The sequence below is a fragment of the Columba livia genome, chromosome 10, assembly GCF_036013475.1.
Source record: "Columba livia isolate bColLiv1 breed racing homer chromosome 10, bColLiv1.pat.W.v2, whole genome shotgun sequence".
Taxonomy (NCBI): Eukaryota; Metazoa; Chordata; class Aves; order Columbiformes; family Columbidae; genus Columba; species Columba livia.
The window spans coordinates 8,144,610-8,166,905 of NC_088611.1; the positions used below are offsets into that span (position 1 = coordinate 8,144,610).

General features: G+C 52.4%; 1 protein-coding gene across 1 annotated transcript; it reads left to right on the top strand.

Moving 5' to 3' along the window:
• The first annotated feature begins 19 nt into the window (after positions 1-19).
• TRAIP (TRAF interacting protein) lies at positions 20-22,296 on the top strand. Its single transcript, XM_065075278.1, has 15 exons — positions 20-439; positions 1,615-1,672; positions 2,922-3,005; positions 7,066-7,105; positions 10,316-10,443; positions 13,431-13,525; positions 14,095-14,208; positions 15,164-15,251; positions 16,811-16,900; positions 17,119-17,207; positions 17,976-18,131; positions 18,332-18,380; positions 18,883-19,008; positions 19,555-19,605; positions 21,017-22,296. The coding sequence occupies exons 1-15, from the start codon at positions 342-344 to the stop codon at positions 21,143-21,145; spliced, it is 1,395 nt and encodes a 464-aa protein (XP_064931350.1). The 5' UTR covers positions 20-341; the 3' UTR covers positions 21,146-22,296.

Sequence of the window (22,296 nt, forward strand, 5' to 3'; positions counted from 1 at the left end):
CGGCCATGCTGGAGCCGACATTACTGCCCAGGCGGTGCGGGCAGCAGGGTCCTGCGGCAGCTCGTCCCGCCGGGAAGGTACTTGGCAGCCCGGCCGCCATCGTTAGGCTTCAGGGTACACGGGCGCGGCGGGCGGCAGGACCCGGGGGCGCGGCCCCGCCCCGCCCCGAGGACACGCCCCCCCAGGCCTGGCCCCTGCTCCTGGCTCTAGAGCCGAAGCGCGGGTCCCAGCGCTCGCCTAGTGAGGTCACTTCCGGAGCGGGCCGGAAGCGGCAGGCGGGCGGCCGGGTTTGAATCGCACGGCGCCGCGCCGCGCCTTGTCCCGGCCCCGGTCCGCTCGCCATGCCCATCCGCGCGCACTGCACTATCTGCTCCGACTTCTTCGACAACGAGCGGGACGTGGCGGCCGTGCCGTGCGGACACACCTTCCACCGCGCCTGGTGAGCGGCCGCCGCCTCCCAGGGGAGCGGAGCGGGGCGGGCGGGGGCTCGGGACGGGCCCGGCGGCCGTTGGTTGGGGCAGAGGGGGCAGCCCCGTAGGGCTGCGGGGTCCCACAGCGGGGCGAGGCGGTGCCGGCGCCCGCAGCCGTGCCGGGCGGCAGCCCCTTCCCCGGCGGCTCTGCCCTGGCTGTGCCCGTGCGCTCTGTCCCCGCTCGGGCCCGGTCCCTGAGGAGTCGCCTCCTCCCCACCACCTGCAGAGCCCCCGCCCGCGGTGGCAGCGATTCCCCCTCGAGCGGGGTTACTGGAGCTGCCGCTCTGCGACCTGTGGCCCCCTCCCTGCGGTCCCTCTCCGCTCCGGTGCTGGCGGTTCGTCCCTGCATAGGGTGTCTGTCTGCAAGCATTGGGGCTGAGTTATGAGCGGAGACCCCATGCAGTTTCATGCTTTTTGCTGGAGCTGTTTAGCAAGTGTTCGTGCTGGAAGGAAACTGTTCTGAGGAAATCAGTCCTGTGCAGGGTGAGGGGGCTGGCATTTGCCTGTCTCCTTGGCCATCTCCCTTGGAGACGGGCCACCACTGGCCGGTGCCGTTGTCACCCCCGAGCCAGTGGCAGAGATGAGACTTGCTGCCCTCCGACAGCAGTGGAGGAGGCAGAGCTTGCATAGGTAACCTGCCAGCTCCAGACTGCTGCCCTGCTCCAAAAATAAACGGTGCTGAGTGTGATGTGATGGTTTAGTTGAAAAATGCATTAGTAGCTCCCCTGGGGAGCCCGACAGGTTTCATTCATCATCTCAGAGCAGAGACTGGCCCGATGTCACTCACGCTGCAGGGCGGTTTGGTGTCGATGGCACCCGTTGGAGCTGACCAGACCGGGGAGCTCTCAACTGTCGCATCCTGATATAGCAGCTCTTGTGCCGCTCGGCACGTGGATCCGTTCACTTCTGTGAAGCTACAGTTGTTCAAAGACTCTCTCAGGGACATCTGAGCTTTGTAAAAAGTATGCCCTGGTGAAGATAAGCTGGCACACTAAATTCAGCTGGGAATTGTCTTGGAGGCGAAGGTAGAGTGCATGCGCTAGAATGCGGTGTTCCCGTTAGCTGCACCTCGGGACTAAATGTTTGTGTTTCTGTTTTAAGTTGGTAAGAAGGATTTACTGTAGTTTTTCTTTTCCTTTCTCAGTCTCTTCCAGTGGTTTGATACAGCACCAAGCCGGACTTGCCCACAATGCAGAATCCAGGTAAAACCATAAACCCCGTGCACCTCTGTGTTTCTGTGGTGTGATGCTCTGCTCAGGGGCACTGAGGAACTGTGGTCTGGGCCTGTGGTGACACAAGGAAAAGGTTCATGGTGTGAAGTGAGATATCTTTCCCTGAAAATACCTCTCCAATGGCTTAGAGGGTGCAATCCCCTCCCTTCAGCCACCCCTATGATCAGAGGGCTGGTCTGAGGGCACACTGTTGCTGTCTGTGTTGTAGTTCCTCTAGAAAGGGTCTCTGCTTTCTGTGGCTTTTATTTAGGCTGAGTAAGTGTTGACGTACTGATAGAAAGGACTGGAAGAGATTAATCGGGACACCAGACTTGTGTTTCTGGAGTATCCTGCTGCTCGCCATCAGGAAGCCTCCCGCTCTGCTGCACATGGGCCTTATAATGGAGACCTTGCTTTGCAGCGCGTAGCCCTTCATTGCGAAAAGCAAAGGCTGGGGAGGGAAGGATGTGCCCATCTGCTGAGATGGGAAGCCAAGGCTTGGGGATCCAGTGGCCTGAACTTCTTTAAAGTCCTTTGTGTCACCAGCCTTGATGCCAGCAATAGGTCTTGGTGAGTGGCAGCTGCAGGAGTTGTTGCCTTATGCTCAGATGTAGGTTTTTAGCCAGCTGCAGCTTGGACTTGTTCTGTGTTCATGCTTTTTTCTTCCTGTCAAGGTCTTGGCCCTTGTTCCTTTCCTGACTTGTTGATTCCCTCTGTTCTTCGCTACCTCTTACCTCTCTGGGTTACCATGGAGTTATCGCGAAATAACATCTTATGTAGCAGTAACTATGCAATTAGCTGGTGTCATGACTGTATATAATACTTAAAACACAAAGCTGTAGCTGCATGGGGGAGGTGTGGAGAGCTATCAAATTCAATTACAGCACCTTCTGCCTGCAGAAAGCAGCACGTACTTCTGTCTTAGGATCTGGCATCGTGTTAGCTCAGCGTCAGCTGCTCGGGCCTTGGCTGCCAGAGAACAGACTGCGCTTGATTCAGAAATGCCTGAATCCTTCTGCTGCAGCTCAGGAGCTTGGCTGGAGTTGCGGTCCTGAGACTCAGTGGGGGGTCTGCTGCTGAGCCAAAGCAGGGCATCACCACTGATGGCCTCAAGTGTGTGATCTGACTTGCCTTTTGTGGTTTTGTGACAAGGTGGTACCTTCTCCCCCTTCGTCTGTCATCTGTAGCTGTTGTGTTTCCATATCTGTGCCCACCAACCTCTTCTGTCTCCTGTGTTTAGGTCAGCAAAAGACACATCATCAACAAGCTGTTTTTTGATGTGGCACTGGAGGAGCAGACAGCACCAGATGCAGAGACCTTGCAGGTAATGTGACTGGGTGGTTCTTCTGTTGTTTGGTGCTTCAGCATCTTGGAACCGTGGCCTGGGCTATCAGTTCTCTGTCAGCAGCTGCTTCGTGAGCTGGTGCTTGCTGCGCTGTGCTCATCATTCAGACCTGAAGCACATCAGTGTCTCCTGCCTGTCGCTGTTCTCTCTCTTGGTCCTGGCCCACTCTCAGCTCTGTGACAAGGAGGTCTCCGTGTGGTGGGTTAGAGTTTCCCCTGACCAAATCTTGTGTGGTCACTTAAGAGGACACCTCTATTTCACTGCTCTTCTGATTCTCACCTTGCCTGAACCAGCATCAAATAAACAACCAACTGCTGCCTCTCCCTTGAGCCTCAAAGCCTTGGGGAAAACCCCAAATGCAATGAATTGCTGCCAGTGTCTGTGTGTGTGAGCCCTGCAAACCCCTTGGGAAAGGAGGGTTGTTGGAGGAAGCACCACCTCCTCACTTCTGTGCAGGCAGGTTTGCACGCACTGTAAGTAAACGGGGCAGGGTGATGATAAAATCTTGCTTTCCCAAGAGAAAAGAGGACAGGGACTGCCTGAAGCTGCACCAATGGGGGTGGACAGTGCGGAGGCTGTGTCCTTGGGGTGGACTGGGCTCAACCTGCTGTGCTGGGTGATGTTCTCCAAGTGCCACCCTTAAGTGCAGAGAGCTGGGGGTATGCAGGGATGAATGCAGAGTGGCTGTTCCATGTTCTCCTCCTTTGGTTAGTGCAGATGAAGCACAGCTCCTTATGTCTTGGAGTTGTCTGTTCCAAAAAAAAGTAATGGGTTGACCTTGGTATAATGGGATGCTTGTACCCTCTTGTGTTTAGAATCAGCATGTGCAGTGATTACCATAATTAGCAGTTGCCATGACAATGCTATATGTATATCCCATGTTTTTAAAATAAAGCCAGCCAGACTATAATGTCAGTAGCACTGTCATTCTTGAAGACTGCTAATAAAGAAACCAAAGGCCAAAGTATGCATGCTGGGGAAATGCAAAAGTATCTCTGGGCATGTGAAGCTGTGTACCCCAGAAGCACAGCAATGGCTGGAGCGGATAAATGTTGCTTTTAGTGCATATTCAGGTCTGTTCTCACAAGTGTAAATAGATGAGTGAATCAGAAATATGTTGACGGGAGAAAATTGCCCCAGAAGAAGCTTTCTGTTCCCTCTCCCCCCACCCCAGGACCCGAGCTGGGTTCCCCCAGCCTCCCCCTTCAGGCAGGCTGTGCTGGAGAGCTGATCCCTTGCTCAAGGGCCGGACTGTGGAGCCACTCCTGCACATCAGGCTTGATGGTAACTCGTCATGCTCCTACAGAGTTTGTTGTATGGCTGTCTGAACATCTAGCCTTGAGAATGCAGCTTTTCTAATGCTGTGGTCACTATCTAAGGGGAAAAACTCAAATATTTTCTGTATAGATTAGTGCACTTTGTTTGTAAGGGTATTTACTGGCACACGCACTGATTCAGGTTGCTGCTGGGCTGATGCTGGTTTGTCACCAGTCACACACATGTGTGCTGCCTTGTTTCTGGAGAACATGGGTGCGCATCATAGGTGGGATTTAATTTCCATCTAGACTGGAGTTATGTCTGCAATTGGAGTTTCTGGTTCTGGCCTGGGCAGCAGTTCAGCAAAGCAAACATGCAGTGGGCCATTCCCGGTCTCTTTAGAACCTGAGAAAAGAGTTGGTGACATCCTCAGCCAGAAGTGACTTCACCTGAAAAAGCCCCCGAATCCAGGGTTTGTTGCCAAACCCTGCCTGTACCTCTGAGATCCTGGGCGTCACGTGGCACTTGGCTCCGCAATCAGCTGGAGCTGTGTCTGTGCAGATGTCCTGAAGTGAGTGTTTGTCCTCCTGCCTTGGAAAGGTCAGGCTGGGGCAAAAGAATGTGCTTTGTGGTGCTGGAAAGCAAGAGTGCGTAGCTGTGGTCTGCTTGTCATCTTGGCGAGACAAATTTGGGGTACGTCTCTGAGAACCAGGCTTCTGTGCCCAGTTCTAAGTTGTGGGAAGAGCTTCCTCAGAATCCAAACCATCTTTCTGGGGCTCCAGAATTATCCTAATTATCTTTTGGATAATAATTGTCTTTGGCACTATCCCTCACTCTTGCTTTTGCTCCTAAGTGTTTGCAGTCAAAGGGGCATTGGGGCTGCTTTGTGTCCCACCACAATGGGCATCGGTTTTGACTGAAACACTGGAGGGAACTCAGTTCCCTGGAGCAGCTGCAGAGCACAGGCTGAATGCTGCGACATGTCCAAGCGTTCCTGGGTGCTGAGCCTGGGTTATCCTGGATTGCTCTTAAAGGTCATCCTCAGCAATCAGAGCAGTCTCCATGTGGCTGTTCCCAGAGCAGGAAAACTGTGAGTTTTGGGGTGAGGCTGTCTGGAATCTGACACTTCCAGCTGTTTGTGATCTTGGGAATGGAGAGTCTTTATTGCAAAGGAGACTAGGAGACTTTGGCTTGTTCAGCTTAGCAAAAAGGAGGCAGGAGGAGGAGGATTCCTGCCTGTAAACCTGCTGAGGAGGGTAGAAACCTGGGAGGACAGCTGTCTGTGGTCCGGATAAACTCCTTTGATCTTGGGAAAATGTGGTCTTCTAACTCAGGCTGGCAGAAAGAGGAGAGTGAAAATTGGGGGCAGCCTTTGGGAGCCGTGCTGGAGGATGAGGGATTTCAGATTAAGTTGATGAATGAGGTAATGTTACATAGATGTCCGCAGTAGCCCAGGATTTCTTTGCTTTCATGCTAATTAGCACATCTGGTGAGCTCACTAATCGTTCCTGAATAGGACTCTGATGCAAACACTCCAGAATAGTTCCTGCAGCAGAGTTAATTCCATGTCAGGCCTCCAGCTGTTGTGCCCCCAGGGGCAAATCCAAGTCTGCTCTGCTAGGCTTTGCATTTTGTCCGTTCTGCTTACTGAGCTTTACATCCCGTATTCTCTTTCATGCCTTTATTGTCACAAGCAGAGCCTCACTCTGCTCCCATCAGCTCCATGGTCACTGTCAGTGCTATTCTCAGCTCCGATTTGCATGTTGTGTTCCGGGTTGCACAGATTTGTGTGCTCTGCTTCAGTACAGTGTTGGCATTTTATTGTGGTTTTATTCCACTGCAGTTCCTGCCTGACTTGTTACGTGCTTTCCTCTGCAGTTCTCTAACACAGTTTTTTAAGTCATCTTCTGTTGACTCTTTCCTGCATATATTTCTCCGTCTATTTGAAGATAGATACACACACACATACACACACACATATTTATTGCCCTTCTTTGTAACCGCTCCATAGTCCCTTTGGCTATTTGCCAGTATTCATAAGTCACATCACTTCATTATCTATAATTCAAGCTATGGGGCATTTGCTGCTTCTTTCTGGTCCTTAAGGAAGGTGTTAGAAACATCTGACCTTCCCAGACCCTCGTGGCATCCAGGAGATGTTACGTGCCCTTGGTCTGGTACAGGTTGGTTTATCACCGATCTGTTTATGACCATTCGACTGAGCTGTTATTCATATCAGCATCCTGAACTGCAGTGACTGTAGCGTCCGTCAGAGTGCCAGCTGGTGCCTTTGCTAGTACACTTCCTTACCTTTTTCAGGCACTTGGACCTGCCCACCTGTCTCCCACCTGCACCCAAATGAAGTTCACTTCAGTTCAAAGCAACCCTCAGTCCCGTTAGTCTGGCAACATCCCTGCCTTATTGCCTTGTTTAGGTAAAACGTTATAAAAATTGTTCCTGTCTGATTTCCTGTGTTTCCCTGAGAGCCTTCCAAAATTATTCAGCTAAAACAAGATGACTGACAGTGTGAGAAACACAAGGTTGACAAGGCTAAGACGAAACTGGGATCTTCTCTTCTCCCCTGAAGGATGCCAGTTGGAGGTGCTCGTTGCATTCCCACTGATAGTACTTGCTTGTAACTTGGTTCTTGCTGTTCCTGTGGGCCCTTCTTAGCACCTGGCCAGTGCAAATGTCCTTCTGAGAAACTTCTCAGCGCCTTTTAAGACCTGGTGAAAGCTCCCGCAGGGCATTTCCTAATGGCGTTTTCTGTGTTGTGTTTCAGAATGAACTGGACAAGGTGAAGGCTCAGCTCTCTGTGAAAGGTGAGTTCCAGCTGCCAGTGGGGGGTCAGCAGGTCCTGGGCTCTGCCTGTGCCAGGCTGCTCGGCTGGGCTTGAGGAGCCCTGTGCAGAGCCCAGCCCTTGCTGGAGCCAAAGGTGTAATGCCAGCTGCAAACTCTTGTGCTGGAGCAGCTTTTTCTGAGGTGAAACCACCTAAAGCTGTACAAAGCTTGAGTGACAGAACCAGAACCTGCAGCCTGGCCCAGCTCTGCTGTAGCTGGGGAGCTCACTGCAAGTTTAGAGACATATATGCGATTTTTTATTTCTGCCCCTCTTCCTAATCGCAAGCTACAAAAGTGCAGAGCACAGCTATATCTGGAGCAGGCTTGCTGAAAGCAAAACCCTTGGTTTGCTTACTGGGAAACTCACAGCTGCACATGGCAAAGGCTCATTCCTTCTGACAGATGAGGGCGTAAAAGCAGTGCCCAAAAGCAGCAGCGGGGAGACTTTGGATTTGTTTGGCTGTTGCAGTGCCACATGTGTCGCGCGAAGAGCAGACCGAGTTCAGAGTGTGCGCGCTTCCATTTTCCCATCTTTAATTTTAGAGGATGTTTGAGGGAGGCAGGAAAAGCAAAAGCCCTGGAGACTTGTCGATAGGTTTTAAGCATCGTCTGTAGGCAGCCTGTCATCAGAACATGAGTCATGAGCAGCGAAAGGAAAATGTCAGTCTGAGTGACAGAAATCCAAAGACACACTAGCAGAAGGGGGAAAAGAAATTCTTTAAAGAATGCTGGGGGCTCGCCCACACCCTGAGAGTCGTCTTTCCTCTGCTTTCCCTGCGTGCACGAGACAGACATGAATAGCCAGGAGATTGAGGATTCAGTAGCTAGCTTGAGAGCAGAATTGGATGGTCTGCATGTCTCTATTCTGAGGCGTGTTCTCTTGCCAGCTTGGTTGAGTTTAGTGACTTGGTAGAGAGCCAGATCTTCTGGGAAAGGTGGCTGGGACTCTTGCTAGAATGTTATCCAAGAAAAACTGCTTGAAGGCCTGCTCAGCTTCTCAGCTGCTGGTGAGTAGAGGTTGAATTTGACATCCCCTGTCCCATTCTCTTTTCACAGAAATGAGTAGCTCCTTCCCACCTCCTGCCTTCTTTGCTGTGGGCACTCTGCTCTCTGGTGGTTCTTGTGTATAAATTCTTCACTTGAGGATGTGCTCTGTGCTGTAGAGGAGCTGTGTAATTACCAGTCTCTGAGCAGCTTTCAAATGCCTCTGGAGGTGCGGAGCTGCGATCAGCCCCAGCAGGCACTGTGGGAGGCACTGAATGAGCTGCAAACTCATTCCTGCAGCACGGGGAGGTTTGACTTCTGCCATCTGCCTCTGGGCAGCTGGGAACGGAGGAGGGGAAGCCCTGACTCTTTTGGTGGCTGTGAAGTCCCTGCAAATGCAGGGGAACGTCTCCAGGGTGTGCTGCCTCTGGTGAAGAAGGGTTATTCAGATCGATGGAGAAAAAAAATGCTTTGCTAAGAAAGAAATATATCTCGGTTTCCCTTGCCACCTGTGTGCTTCTGCTGGGATCTGCTCTTCTTCCCCAGTCCCACGTGGCTGTTTTACTGGCTGATCGAGCAGCAAAGCTGCACTTCAGGTAGTGCTTCCTTGGGACGTGCTGGCACAGTTTGAAAATGGGTGGTTTGCAAGGAGGAACAGCTTTTTGGAAGGGCCTTGACTGGTTCTCTGCTATCATCAGGCTGGAGCTGTGGACAATTTTAGCAAAGATGCTGAGCTGAAGACTTCACCCTGCTCTCAGCAGGGTTAGGCTGAGGAGTTATTGCTTTCCCTCATTGCTCAACTGCTTTGAGCTTTCCAGTAATGCTGGCTGTTCCCTGCTTAGGTCTGTCGGCTCCTGATGCTGATGGTTGCTTTATGAGCTGTTCTTCCCTTGCCTCAACAAAACAAATTGAAATCTGGTGCTGTTTTCAATCATCTTCTCTCTGGTGGTCAGAGGCATGTGCTTGGTTCCTGGTTTGCCTGTGTGCGGAGGAACAGCAGAACTCCAAGTTTTGTGACCTGCAAAAAGTGGGTGCTCTGGGGAATCTACTGTTGAGGGTTAAGATTGCGGGGTGACAATAAAACCCTGGCAGATGTATTGTTAACCCCCTCTCCCCCTCCCACACTTCCCCCTCCCTCTCCCCCCTTTTCACTAAGGAGAGGCGATTGGGAGGAAAAGAAGCACAGAGTGAAGAGAGTTGGAAAAAATTAAAGATGTTTTACTAATGCTACTAATAAGAATAGAGAAAATAATCCAAAATATACAAAACCAATCTTGAAAGTCTCGGCAACTGCAGAGCCGGCACCCGAAGTCCTGGATTAGACTCTGCAGCCAATCGGAGCTGGATTCAGTCTGTCACTAGGCCTCAGTTCGCAGGGACGACTAGCAAGGTCCTCTCCTAATGTCGGCCATAAGCAGAAGGGAAAAGGGAAAAGCACACGAGATCCTCGTGATCTCCCACTTTATATGAAGTATTCACGTGAATGGAATGTTATACACAGTTGGTCAGTTTCTTGCTCACTTGCTTCTCGTCGCCCCTCTCTCGAGATGTCCATCCGTGCTTATCAATAAGTTTGCATTCCATTGCTAGGTTTACCAAAACATGTGTCTGGTGCTCCAGGAAAATGCAGTTAATATGAAGGCTTTAGCTGACAGGCAAATTCACTGAAAGAGAAACTTGTTTTTAACAAAACCAGGACATCTACGTAAGCTGTCGTGTGTTCTGCAAAGCCCCCACCTGAGCGCTGCTTTGCTGCCTCTTGCTATAGGTGCAGCAGCGAGGTGTGTTGCTGTACGCAGCCGCCCAAAGGGCTTCCCTGCACATCAGGCTTCATGGGGAGGGCGTGGGCTGGGGGCTCAGCTCTCCAGAGAGAAACGTTTTCCTTGTGCCAGCCTGGCTTTGAGAGCAGGCAAGAGTTAAGATGCATCAGCTTAGTGTTAGCAGGGCTGGCACTGGAAAGCTATTAAAGGGAACTTGTTATCCTTAGTAAAGAAAATCTTGAAGCCTGCTGGCACTGGGAGAAGCAGTTGCGCAGCACAGACCCTGGTGCAGACAGCACTTGGGGAAATGGCTCCATGGGAACAACCAGCTCCGGCAGCCTGGAGCCCGAGACTGCAAGCAGTGGCTATTTGTTGTGCTTCTGCTGCAGTGGGGCAGCTGAAGTCTGGGTTGCTGGGCCATGACCTTTTTTTTGTTTTCTTTTCCAGAGAAAGAAAAGCGGGAATGCCAGGCCATTGTGGATGGGCTGAGGGACACTCTGGATGTGCGCAATGCCACCATAGAGTCGCTCCAGAAGGTGCTGGGAGAGACAGAGATGCTGTGCTCCTCTCTCAAGGTACCCTTCCCATCCCCAGCAGGACTTCAGCACCAACTGTTGCACAGTTGTTGAAGGTCTCCGCAGGCCTTGCTAATAAAGAGAATTGTGCTGGCGGGATTTTGGATCTGGTGCCTCAAGCCTCCTGTCTACTCGATCTCCGTGTGACAGGAGGGCAGTGAAGCTGGGTTTTCATTTTGGGTTTATTCATCTGAAGCAAATGGTGTTGCTGGTCTCAAGGTCCTGAGCACGCTCCACCGGGGGGTGATATGGAGGTGGAAAAGCCAGGCTTGTGGCTCACGTACAAGTGGTTTATGTTGAAGGCAGAGGTGGCTGTGATGGGGGAGAGATGCCAGCCCAGCCTGGGGGCTGCTGGCCAAGCCTCGCTAGTGAAGCGGCAGTGCTGATCGTAAAGGTAACAGCACGAACCGAGAGCAGGAACTGGCCCCAGCGCCCCATTGCCGAAACACTGGCTCCCTGCGGTAGAATGTTCTTCTGAAATGGGTTTAGGCCAGACGGGATTCAAGGAAAATTAGTTCCTTAGTTAGATTGGAGGAGAAATCAAACTGAAATATATGGAGGGGGAGTTGCAAGCTTCGGCTGAGTGGGATTAGATCCAGCTAACTCTCCTGTCTCTGTTCTGTTGCCAGGGCTTTCCTTCGGTTATGTTGGTAATGTGTGAAGTCCAGGGATCAAATATTCCTGTTGTGTTTCAGCACACAGTGACTCAGGGTGTAGTCACGTACTGAGCGTAAACAGCAAGTGGAAGAGGGGAAGAGCAGGAGCTGCTTTGTTGAGATGTCTTGTAGTGAGCAGAGTGACTGTGCCTGGGCGGTGGGCTGGGCAGTCCCTGCTGTGTGCTGGTGACACACCTGTCACAGGAAGATGGGTCCAGGCGGGGGGTTGTGGCTGCAGGCTGAAAAGTGGGGAAGGGATCATCTGCCTTTCGCAAGGTCTCTGTTCCGTGGAGTATGGGAGAATCATAGAATAGTTTGGGTTGAAGGGACCTTCCAAGCTTATCCAGTCCAGCCCCTGCCATGAGCAGGGACATCTTCACCCAGCTCAGGTTGCTCAGAGCCCCGTCCAGCCTGGGCTGGGATGTCTCCAGGGATGGGGCATCCACCACCTCTCTGGGCAACCTGGGCCAGGCTCTCACCACCCTCAGTGTAAAAAAATTTCTTCTTCATGACCAGCCTGAATCTCCCTTTCTTTAGTTTAAAACCGTCACCCCTTGTCTTGTTACAACAGGCCCTGCTCAGAAGTGTGTCCCCATCTTTCTTATAGGCTCCTTTTAAACACTAAAAGGTGGTAATAGCCTAAACTACATCGTGTTCCTTGACCTGCAAGGCCAGGTGGACCCATGAGAGCTTGTAGATAGGCTGTGGGGTTGTCCTTCTGTGTGTCACCTGCTGCTGTCTCTTCCTGAAAGGAACCAGTCTGGGAGGTCTGCCTGACACCAGCAATGTGCTGCTGTCACAAGGCAGAAGGAAAGATATAGTAAGGAATTAATGCCGGACAGGCCTTGCTGTGAGCCATTACAACTTAACTTTGCCTGCCCACAGGATTATATCTAACCTGCTTGGGTGTAAAGGCAGCCTGGGCCATGCCAGAGGTGTGCTGGGTGTACCAGGCAGGGTACTTCTGATGCTCCCTGCTCCTGCGGAAACAATTGTGATGGTGGAAGCTGGTGCTTGCTGCTCAACTCAACTTCTCTGTGCTTGGCTTCCCTGCCTTGGTATCTCAGGAGGAGGCTCTGTGCTTATCTTGCCAGTTGCAAAACCCTCCATATATGCTTAAGTCCTTTTAATGAAAGCTGGGCAGAAGTATTAGGGACTCTAGGTGTCTTTTCTGTGGTGTACGGGGTTTCCCAGCTGAATGCCAAGCACTGTCTTATGCTGCATCATTAAAGATTAAAGCACTAAACGTCTGCAGTGAAAACAGAGGCTTAGCTGTCTGCGACACCAGTCAAGCCCACAGACTGTGAGCCGTTCCCATCTTCTGCTCGCACCATCAGCTGCTGCTGAACCTTCATGTTAGAGTTTGCTGCCTTTCAGGCTCTCTGAGGCCCAGGACTCTACTCCAGCCTGGCACAAAATGCTGCTGTGGGGACCTGAAGTGTTGAGAGCTCTGGTTAAGAAGAGCTAAAGCTGAACTCTGCTTAAGCGGGAGTAACATGTGAGCCTGCAACGTCGTCCCTCTGCAAAGCCCCAGCAGTTTCACACGTTTGGTTTCTGTGGCAGGAAGTGGATAAAATCCTTTAACTTCTGTGTGGAAGAGAGATTTCCGAGGCGATGGCCCTTGGCCAGGCCTCTTCCTGGGGTCAGCACTGTGCTGAAACCAGGCCCAGAGCCTTCTGAAAGTGCTGTGTGAGGCACACACAAACCTACAAAACACAGGTGCATTGGAATGGTGCTGATTGGGGCCAGCTTTCCTCTATTCTGCCACACGGCAGATCAGTGCTTTCTCAGCCCAGCCGAGGTTTTCTGTCACTGCTGCCTGCTACTGGGGAGCCTGGAAAGATGAGAGAAGTGCCCGGGTGGGTGTCTGGTCTCCCAGAAGAGACCTACTCAGCATTCCTATTTATTTAAGCAGCTAATAGCAAGGAGAACTGGGAGCCCAAAGCAGAGGGATCAGCTGTATGTGGAGGAGAGAGCAATTTCAAGGTTTGCTTGCTGGGGACTCCTTTGCTTTTTGAAAAACAAACTGTCACTGTGGTCAGGGTGCTGCACAGCCCCCAGACGCTCTCAGCAGCAAGGAGGCTGTGATGCCGTTTCAGCGCCAGACTCATGATGCGATTAGCACTGAGACCCTGCTGCGCTTGCAGGGAGCAGAGCTTGGGGTGCAGTGGGGAGGGAGCTAAACTTGCTGTAATCCTGGGCTGCTGAGGTGGTGATAACGTTAAGAGCCAGTGTATGCTCCCAGCTGCCCGCAGTGCGCATAAGCCAGGATGTTTCTCTAACAATCCCTGGAGCCTTCCTAACGGTCTGCATATGCTTGCTTCTCTGCAGAAGCAGATGAAATTCCTGGAGCAGCAGCAGGAGGATAACAGAAGTTCAAAGGAGGAGGCCCGCCGCCTGCGGAACAAGCTGAGAACCATGGAGCGGTGAGACCCTGGGCCTTGTGGGCTGGGCTGTGTGCCTCTCCCCATATCGGAGGGGGGTGGTCCTGCAGTGTCAAGCCCCACACACTGGATCATCTTACCCCGTAAGGTTGGAAACTGCTGCATTATCAGGGCTGCCCTTGCCTGTCCGTGCTGTTGCCCTGCCATGTTTCCAGACGCTGCTCTCCCTAAGCAGCAGTAAGGTATGCTGCTGTGTGCACACTGGCCTCCTCTCTGATGCTTTGAGTGTGGCTACGGGTCATTCCTGTTATTAGGGGATGCTGGGGCAGAATCCCAGCCCAGGAACAGTCACTATAGGGCCCAAGATGTTCACCTCACGTGCAGTATGTGTGTACAGCTGCCCCTTCACCGTCAATGTAGCTCTACTCTTCCCTAGAAAAAGCCCTGCTTGTGGCAGGGCAGTTGTCTCTCTGTTTCCCCGCACAACATCCAGCGTGCCTGCAGCAGGAGCTTTGTCTGCACCAGCTCCTTTGGGGGGAAGTGGAGCTCCAGGCTCTTACCCAGCTCTGTTTGTGACTCATGAACTGAGGATACTTTTTTTTTTTGTGCAGGATTGAGCTGCTGCTTCAGAGCCAGCGCCCTGAAGTGGAGGAGATGATCAGAGAGATGGGAGTCGGGCAAGCAGCAGTGGAACAGCTCGCGATCTATTGTGTGTCGCTGAAAAAGTAGGTGCTGCAGGCCTGGCACAGCTGGCTCATGCTGTCCTGGGGTGCCCAGGGAGAACCCTCTGCTGAGGACCAGCAGGTGCATGGGCTTTGTGGAGCTCTCACCGCCTGCTTGGGCCTCCGCCGGGTTTTGCCTGACAGATCCTGGGGACCTAGATTGGAGCCTGTCACACTGAACTGTTTCTCTTGTCACTGGTGACATGCGTGTCACCATGGGAACTATCTCCGGAGCTGTCAGTGCACCTATGAGGTGATGATTATTATTCCCTCCGTTCTCCTCTTGTGCCTGAGGGGAAATGAAGGAACGAGGGGCTCCAGGTCATACCCTCTGCTCCATCGCTCTGCAGCTGCAGCCTTGGGCATTCTCTGGCACGGCCAATCTGCAGCACTGCCCTCCCCTACCTGGGAATCCATCTGATCCTGCTGGGCAAGGCCACAGCTTCTGTGAGGCTGGTCTGATGGCAGCTGAATAATTGCAGCTTCAATACAAAGCTGTAATGAGGCAAGTGTCCCTGCGGTGTAATTGGGAATGAATGTGCATGGCCAATAGTGTGAAGTCTGAAAAGTCACTTAAGCAAAGCTGTCAGCATGGAGGCTGCCCTGTTGTCTGTCTGTCTTTTCCATTAGCAACTGGAATGTCTCTAGATCTGGTTTCCATTTTGCTGGTGGATTCTATTTGTGCCCTGTTCTCAGACATGGTATCCCTTGTGGTATTTTTTCTCCCCCGTGGTTTAGGGCTGTGTTTGACACACTTGGTCCGTGTTGGTACACTCAGCTCTGTTCCTTGAAGAGCTCTGTGTCTCCTCTTTGTGTTTTTTTTTGTGTTTAGTTTTTTTGTTTTGTTTTCTGGTGGCTCTGCAGTTGTAGAGTTTCAAATTAAGGGTCTTGCCTTGTCTCTGAGAAGTTCTGGCTCAATCCTTCTGCAAACAACCTGACTCCTCTGGTCTCTTTGCAGGGAATATGAAAACTTGAAGGAGGCTCGGAAGATCTCTGGTGAGATGACAGAGAAGCTGAAGAAGGAGCTGTTTTCTGTCAATAACAAGGTAAAGGGAGAATGCAACTTGTCAGGGTGACATCTGGTCTGTAGGTCCCTGTCAATAACTGTGCCTCAGGCTGTCTGCAGTGACTCCTCCCACGCTGAGCACTACCTGAGTGGTGCGGGTGGTGTGGAGGTGTCAGGCTGGGGTTTCTGGGTCAGTCTGTGATGCTGCGGTGAGTACAGCCTCTGGGGACGCTCGTGGGGCAGCATGTGCCGAGCCAGCTGCAGTTTGTCAGGGAGCCAGGACTGGAAGGCAGGAGCACGCAGGTGCTCTACCGCTTCCACTGGGTTCTGGAAGCAGCACTGCTTTCATCCTGCCATGCTGCTGAGTGTGAGCTGCCAGCCCCTCCTGCTGCAGAATCAAGCCCCTAGGAAATGTGCTAAGGGGTTCGGAGCCAGCTCCAGTTGAGCGGGGCTTAGCCTTGGCCTGGTACAACTGAGTCACACCCATCCTTGTGCCTTCAGCCAACTCAGCTGGGCCAGGGCTTCTGCATGATGCTGTGCCGAGGCAGGCGGTGTTCCCAAAGTGTGGTAAGGATGTGCAGGTGGCTCTGCACAGAGCCTGCCTGGGCTGGTCCCAACCTGGCACAGAGCTGGGAGGTACAGACATGGCTCTAGAGCTGTGCTCCAGCTGCTCTAGCCCTGCCTGGCCTCGGTTAGCTCACGTCAGGAGGCACTTTCTGCCAGTTCTAGTACCTAGTCCCCATGAAAAGTGTGTATGTGTAACTCGCTCTCCAAGGCGCAGGGGTTCACTGGGGCATCCCTGTGTCCAAGTTCACAAAGTGGGAGACTGTGGGTGGATTTAGCCTCTTTTCATTACTTGACCATAGCTTGGCCATAGCTCCCTCAAATGGAGAATGAGGTTCTGGGATTGCTTTGCTGCTCTCCAAGGCAGTTAACCCCCTGCACGAGGTGCTGTTGCTGGAACTGGGCTGAGGCCATGCCCAGCTGCAATCACCAGTTTGTGTCCGGAGGATGCGAGTCAGTGCACTCAGGGCTGTGGGCTCAGCTGACGAGAGCTGACTGTACCGACACGCTGTGGGCTGGCCCAGACTCCTGCACCACAAACGTCTCTGATGTGGTAGCGGCCCACTCCTTGACCCCTGCTCCTGGCGTGCTTCCCCTTGTGAATCAGACCTGTCCCTGTGCCAGCATTGCTGATGCACAACCAGCCTCCGGCCTGTGGTTTGGAGTTCCTGCACTCTGGTGTGTCCAAAGTCCTGCAGGAATTCAGAATGCAGCCACCAAGCGTTCGACCAGGGAAAAGCTGCCATCATCAAGCATAGATGCTCAGGAAATGCTACAGCAGGAAGATTTGTGTTGGGTGAGCGGCCCTGGAGATCCCTCTGCAGGCAGCTGGAGGAAATGGGCAGGTGTTTGGTTGCTCTGAGAGAGGAGAGGTTGGTCAGACAGGAAAACTGAGACCCTAAACAGAGGCAAGCAGCTTGTGCTGCATCCCATTCTGCCTTCCCTGGGGATCTCTGCCTTCCCTGGGGATCTCTGCCCTCCCTGAGCTCTGTGTTGTAACTGGCACTCTGCTGTTTGGGGGGGTTCATTCTGCAGCTCCAGAAAACTGCTTCAGAATTGGAGAAGACAGAGGAGGAGTTAAAAAGCACCCAGAAGGATCTGAAAAATGCGGACAAGGAGATCTTGGTGAGAACGTTGTTCCTCAGTCTGCAGTAACTGGCAGCTGGCCACAGCCTGCTGCTGCAAAGCCAGGAGTTCTGCTGGCTTCTGCTCACTGACTGGCTTACCCAGCCCACCTCACCTCTCCGATTTGCTCCACCTGATGCTGATTTACAGAAAAGGGGCAAAGTATCTGCAACTAAATATTTCCCTGTCTTGCTGTCTGCTTTCCCTTTTCCCTCCAGAGTTTGAAGAAGAAGATAGACATCCTGCAGGACACTCTGAAGGTCCCATCTGTAACCAGAGAGACACTCAGTCGGCTGGTGTTTGAAAGGTTAGTGACATGCATCCTCAAAGGCCAAGGATGGAGATGGCAGGTCCAAAGTAGGAGCTGACAGATTAACTTGCGGGGGAAGCAGAGACATGCTCATCTGGCAGGCATTGCAGTAGCATGGTCATTTTACTCCTTGTATTCTATTTTGTGAGATTTTTTTTTGATTGGTTGGGGTTTTTTTTGTTGCTGACAAAGTGGTGGTTGGTTTAGTTGGAAAAAGTGTGTGTTTTGGAGGGTTTGGGTCAAGATGGGATGGAAGAACAGACTAGGTTTTGACAAACTCTTTGTCACTGTGTCCTGCCAGAGAAATATCCCTAAAGCTGCTCCTCTGATTGCCTCAGAGTTGGCCTTCCAGTGAGCATGTCCTGGTGTATGGGCATCAGGGATCTTAGCCAGACAGAAGAACCCAGCCTGAAAAATGGCATCTTTTACATTTTTATTGAGCCATTCCTTGCGAGGAACCTGTGCTGTTACCCCAGTACAGCAAACTGGGTTGTGTACGCAGAGCAGCAGCATGCCAGGGCATTTTTCTGGATGCTGCTGTTGTAGCACAGGCCATTTGAGGGTGAACAGCAGTTTGGGACACTGACTGTAAACTCTGGGATTCAGATGGTCTTTTCTTTGACCTGTAAGCAGAATGGGGCCCTGATCCTGGTCCCACTGCTGTCTCGCAACTCAAATTGCGTAGCGTGCAGCTCTGTCTTCCTCTCACCTGCTGGGTGGCAGGCGGTGCCATCCTGATGGCTGATGCTTTGCCTGGCCTTGCAGCCCTGCTCCCGTGGAACTGCGGCAACCAAAGCTCCATCGCCCGGCCCACACTGATGAGATCAATCTAGATGCTACTTTTGATGTGGACACCCCTGAACATCAGCCCTGCAGATGTCTCTGCAGCCCTGCAAAAAGGCCGAAGCTGGATAAAAAAACGTGAGTTTTTCCTCATCTTTCTGCTTCTAAAGGAGATCAAAGTCTCACTTCTTTGGAAGCTGCTGTGTGATATCAGACAGCTCTCCAGCTGCCTGATGTCGTGCCGCAAGTTTTGTCATCATTTGCTTGGCCTTGTCTGTCCTTGCCAGCTCCACTCGAACAATAAATCTCTGCTGATTTGCTCCTTGGGCTTCTTACAGGCCTCCCGTGGTAAATCTGGCGAAGAAAGTTCTGAAGGAAACAATGGAGGTAAAAGGGCTAATCTCGATTTCTGCATCACCTCTTTGATTCTGCTGTTAATAAGCCTGGGACAAAGGACCCATTTTCTCTGTGTAGGAGATGCTGTGACCATAGACTGGCCCATCTACAGAACTGCAGTACATGCTTCAAAGTTCTTTGCTAAACAGTCTCCTAGAAACACTGAATTGCTGCCTCAGGCCTTCTGGAGCCAGGCAGGAGAGGGAGGATGGGGACACATGTCCTGTTTATCCTGCCTTGGGTGCTTTGCAAACACATGGAGCTGACCCCAGGGGCTGGGGGGTGAGCTGGGGTCTATTCTCCCAGCCTTGCTGGGTGCAATGTCCTACCTCCCAGGGTGGGAGGCTGGAAGCTGCTGTTCTCTGGCCTGACATGAGATCAGCAGTAACCATTACCCTAAATAGCTGTCTGTGTTATTAGTGCTCCCTCTATGTGGACTAAATTCAGCAGATCATGCTGGTTAAAGGGCTTTTCTCATTATTTTGTGGCACAGAACTGGGCAGATGATCTGGAGGATGATGCTCTTAAAGGACTCCTGCCAGGATTCATCAGGAACTCTGTTATCTCCAAGAAGCCATCTTCGGGCAGCTTGCTGGCTCTCCCCAAGAACACAGGCACTGTAAGTATGACCATCCAGTTGGTGAGCGTGTTGAGGGCTGGCACTGCACACCGCTGTCCTGAAGTGACCCTGCGGGAGGAAGCGAATGAGGCTTTTACCTTGCCACGTAGCAGTGTGTGGAAAATAAATCTTGGAACATGACCTGGCTACTTCCCAGTCCCGCAGAGCTCCAGGGATGACAGATGCTCATTCCCTTTTTGGCAGCAGACTAAATGGCCATCCATGTCGCATTCCTCTATCTCCTTGGAGCTTTGGGTGTTTTCCTCTTGTTCCTTAATCCCAGTGATAAAACGCTAAGCCTTTCTGCTCCATGGAAGGCCTGCTTACTTCAGAAAGTGCCCAAGATACCCCAACTTTCCTAATATCCTTGGGTCTGCCTTTTTCTGGAAGTGAGGGCTTAGTACAAGTACTGAGTGTTTCCAGGTGCTTGTAACCCCTCCCCAGAAGCTGTGGCCTGCAAGGCTCCCGCTTCCCCATAACCAGCATGAGGAGACCTAGCCAAGGCTCTGTGCTGCTGCTCCAGACTCATTTCTTTCTCTCTTCTAGGTGAGGATGGGGTATGATGGCTTGGGAGGCAGAACAAAGTTCATACAGCCTGTATCCTTTCCTGCAGCTCACATGGCAGTACTGATGCTGTGGGTCCTCTTTCGTCTTGGCCATCTTGGGGAGTCCTGCTCTGCAGCCAACAAAAAATGGGCTGGGATCCTCATGTAACCATCAGATTTCTCTCTATCTGGCTCTGAAAAAGCCTGAGCCCAGCGAAGGCTTCAAGGACCTGAACTTGCTGAGAGCATTATCAGAGGTGGCTCACTTAGGGGAGCACATCAACTGGAAACCAGTACCCTTTGCAGGGACTGCCCATGCCCTTGGAAGCAGCAGCACAGCCTCCTGGCCCTGTGCCTGCCAGCCCCTGCAGCCGAAGGCCCCATTCCTGCAGGAGGCTGCTGCTCTGCTGTGCCTGTGCTGGTGGGCAGCCCTGCGGTGGGCGAGGAACCGAGGGCTGAGCTCGCCCAGCACAGAGAGAGCTGCTCGATTCCTGCTCCTCACACTGAAACAGTGTCCTCTCCCCACAGAGGCTGCTTCTCACCCGCCTTCCCTGGGCAGGACTGTCAGAGGGATGTGTGCTGCACATGTGGCTCTAGCACTGCTCTAGTTCCTGGTGCTGCTTTTGAGGAGTTTTTTGCACTTTTTCTAGAAACCAGGAGGCTGAAGCAGAGAAGAAACAATCAGCTGAAATGTGTGACTTGCTGGGAAGCTCTGGGCTGCTGCTTCCATGGCCTCATTGTGGCAGGGTGGAGGTATCCAGTGGCAGGCAGATGCCTGAACCAGATCTCTGGGGCCAGATGTGCCCGTGCTGCCAGCCTGAGGGGACTGGAAGGGTAGACGGCTGTCCCAGGGCTGCCTTGCACATGGCTGGTAGAGGAGCAGCTTGTTTCTAATCCTGAGCGCTGCAGCATGCTAGTTTGTGTCATGCTGCAGCTCTGCTGCCCTGGCCTGCACCTGCTGGGCAATGCTGCAGCAGGCAGCTGGTTCAGACCTGTTACAGTTCAGTCATGTTTAGTTTCTGGGGCTTCTGTGTCTCTGAAGGTTTGTTCAATACCATGAGAGTTAAAGAGGACTTGTTGCTCCCAGGGCTCTTCCCTGGGGGTTGCTTTGCTCTGCCTTGGGAGGCTGCACGCCCAGGCTGCCGTGCCTTTCCCTGACCGCTATCCTGGCTCACACACGCCAGGTGCATCTTGAAGTGCTGGTAGATGCTTAAATGCTGTTTTGTGTGCAAGGAGTATCACAGAAGTGGGAAGCATTCCTTGACTCATGGGGCAGGAGCCATGTCTGAGCTCTGCTGTGAGCTGGGAGACAAAGCCCAGCCTGTCCTGCAGGGAGTTTTAATTTGGGTGCAGGTGCATGGCCAGGGCCCAGGGCAGTGGGTCAGGTCAGTCTGCAGCAGGTATCGGATCACTTGTGTCGCCAGGGCCTTGGTCTGTAAATTCCTTGACAGTTTTACCTCCAGACAAACCTGGCAGAAATCCGCCCGTTAGCAGTGAGGAACAAGAAGAAGGTCTCCAGGCCTGCGTCTGCAGCTCCCTCTGCATCGTCCTCCAGCAGCAGCCAGGCCAGACTGGACAGTTTCCTGCAGTAAGAGCATCTGGGAGCGGCTGGGCAGCGGCTGCAGGGCTGAGCGCGGAGCCCAGAGCCTGGCATGGAGCAACACGCAACCACCGCTGTGCAGGGGCTGTTTGCAAAGCACTGATGCTGCGTTGTGGGAGAGATGAGCTGCCCTGGGGAGAATCCTGGCCCTGCAGCAAGCTGACAGGAGACCAAGCCTCTGCCTAATGCTTGGACCGATTTACCCCCCTCGTTTTACTCCTCCTTTCTCCTATTTTCATGCAGAATAAACAGGTTTTTCGCACCTTCTGGCATGCTCACGGCTGTGCAGTTGCTGTTGTGCTCTCTGAGTGCAGTTCTACCTGATTTCTTGGATGCAGCTGTGAGCTGGAGATGCAGGAAGGGGATCTGGGATGTCAGTCTGGAGCAAGAGCCCAGAGAAGGGACCTGGACCAGCTCTACACCTGGTGTGAATAGTTCCAAGAAAGTTTCCTGGAGGAAAATGTGCGGAGGGCAGAGCAGTGCTGGCCTGCCTTGCTGCAGGGTGGTTGTATATTCATCATCAAATTGAACACCTTCCCTCTGTAGGCCTGTGTGGGCTGGGGAGACTCACACCAAACCTGGGGGCTGTTCTGCCTTGCGCTGGTTTGGGCCATGAAGATAACTGCAGTTTTGCAGCCTGGACACTGAAATCGCTGACCTGGCAAAGAGGGTGTTGGGGGTGACTCCCTGCCCTGCTTGGAAACAGGGAGATGTCACTTCTGTTCTTGGCATGTGTTGGTGTGGAGCTTGTTTGTATGGATTTCTACTTTTTTTTAAATGAGATTGTAGGTGTTTTGTTCTTTTGTAACTTGCCTGCCTAGTAATCTGAGGGTTTGGAAGGGCCTGAAGAAGTGCTGGAGAATGACTTCCATCGGGGGAGGGGGATACTGGGGCTGAACCTGTCTGGGGTTCTTCAGCTGGAGATGTGGGACAGGAGGTCTCCTCTTGCCCCATGGCTGAAGTGGAGCTGTTCAAGCTGCAAGGAGCAGACTTGGGTGAGGTACCTTGCTACCAAACTTTGTACTGTACAGATTTGTGATGTTTCCAACTTCCAGCTGCTTCAGGCTGGAAGCCTCAGTACCTGGGTTGGCTAAAAACATGTCTTTAGGGAATAAAACATACTGCTGTGCACACTTGTTAGCA

What these genes read in the sequence shown, in the direction of transcription:
- TRAIP (XM_065075278.1), top strand. Translation starts at nt 342, where the DNA reads ATGCCCATCCGCGCGCACTGCACTATCTGCTCCGACTTCTTCGACAAC. An exon ending in GCCCACAATGCAGAATCCAG is followed by an intron (nt 1,673 to 2,921) that starts GTAAAACCATAA and finishes TCCTGTGTTTAG; the next exon opens with GTCAGCAAAAGACACATCAT. An exon ending in AAGCTGAGAACCATGGAGCG is followed by an intron (nt 13,526 to 14,094) that starts GTGAGACCCTGG and finishes TTTTTTGTGCAG; the next exon opens with GATTGAGCTGCTGCTTCAGA.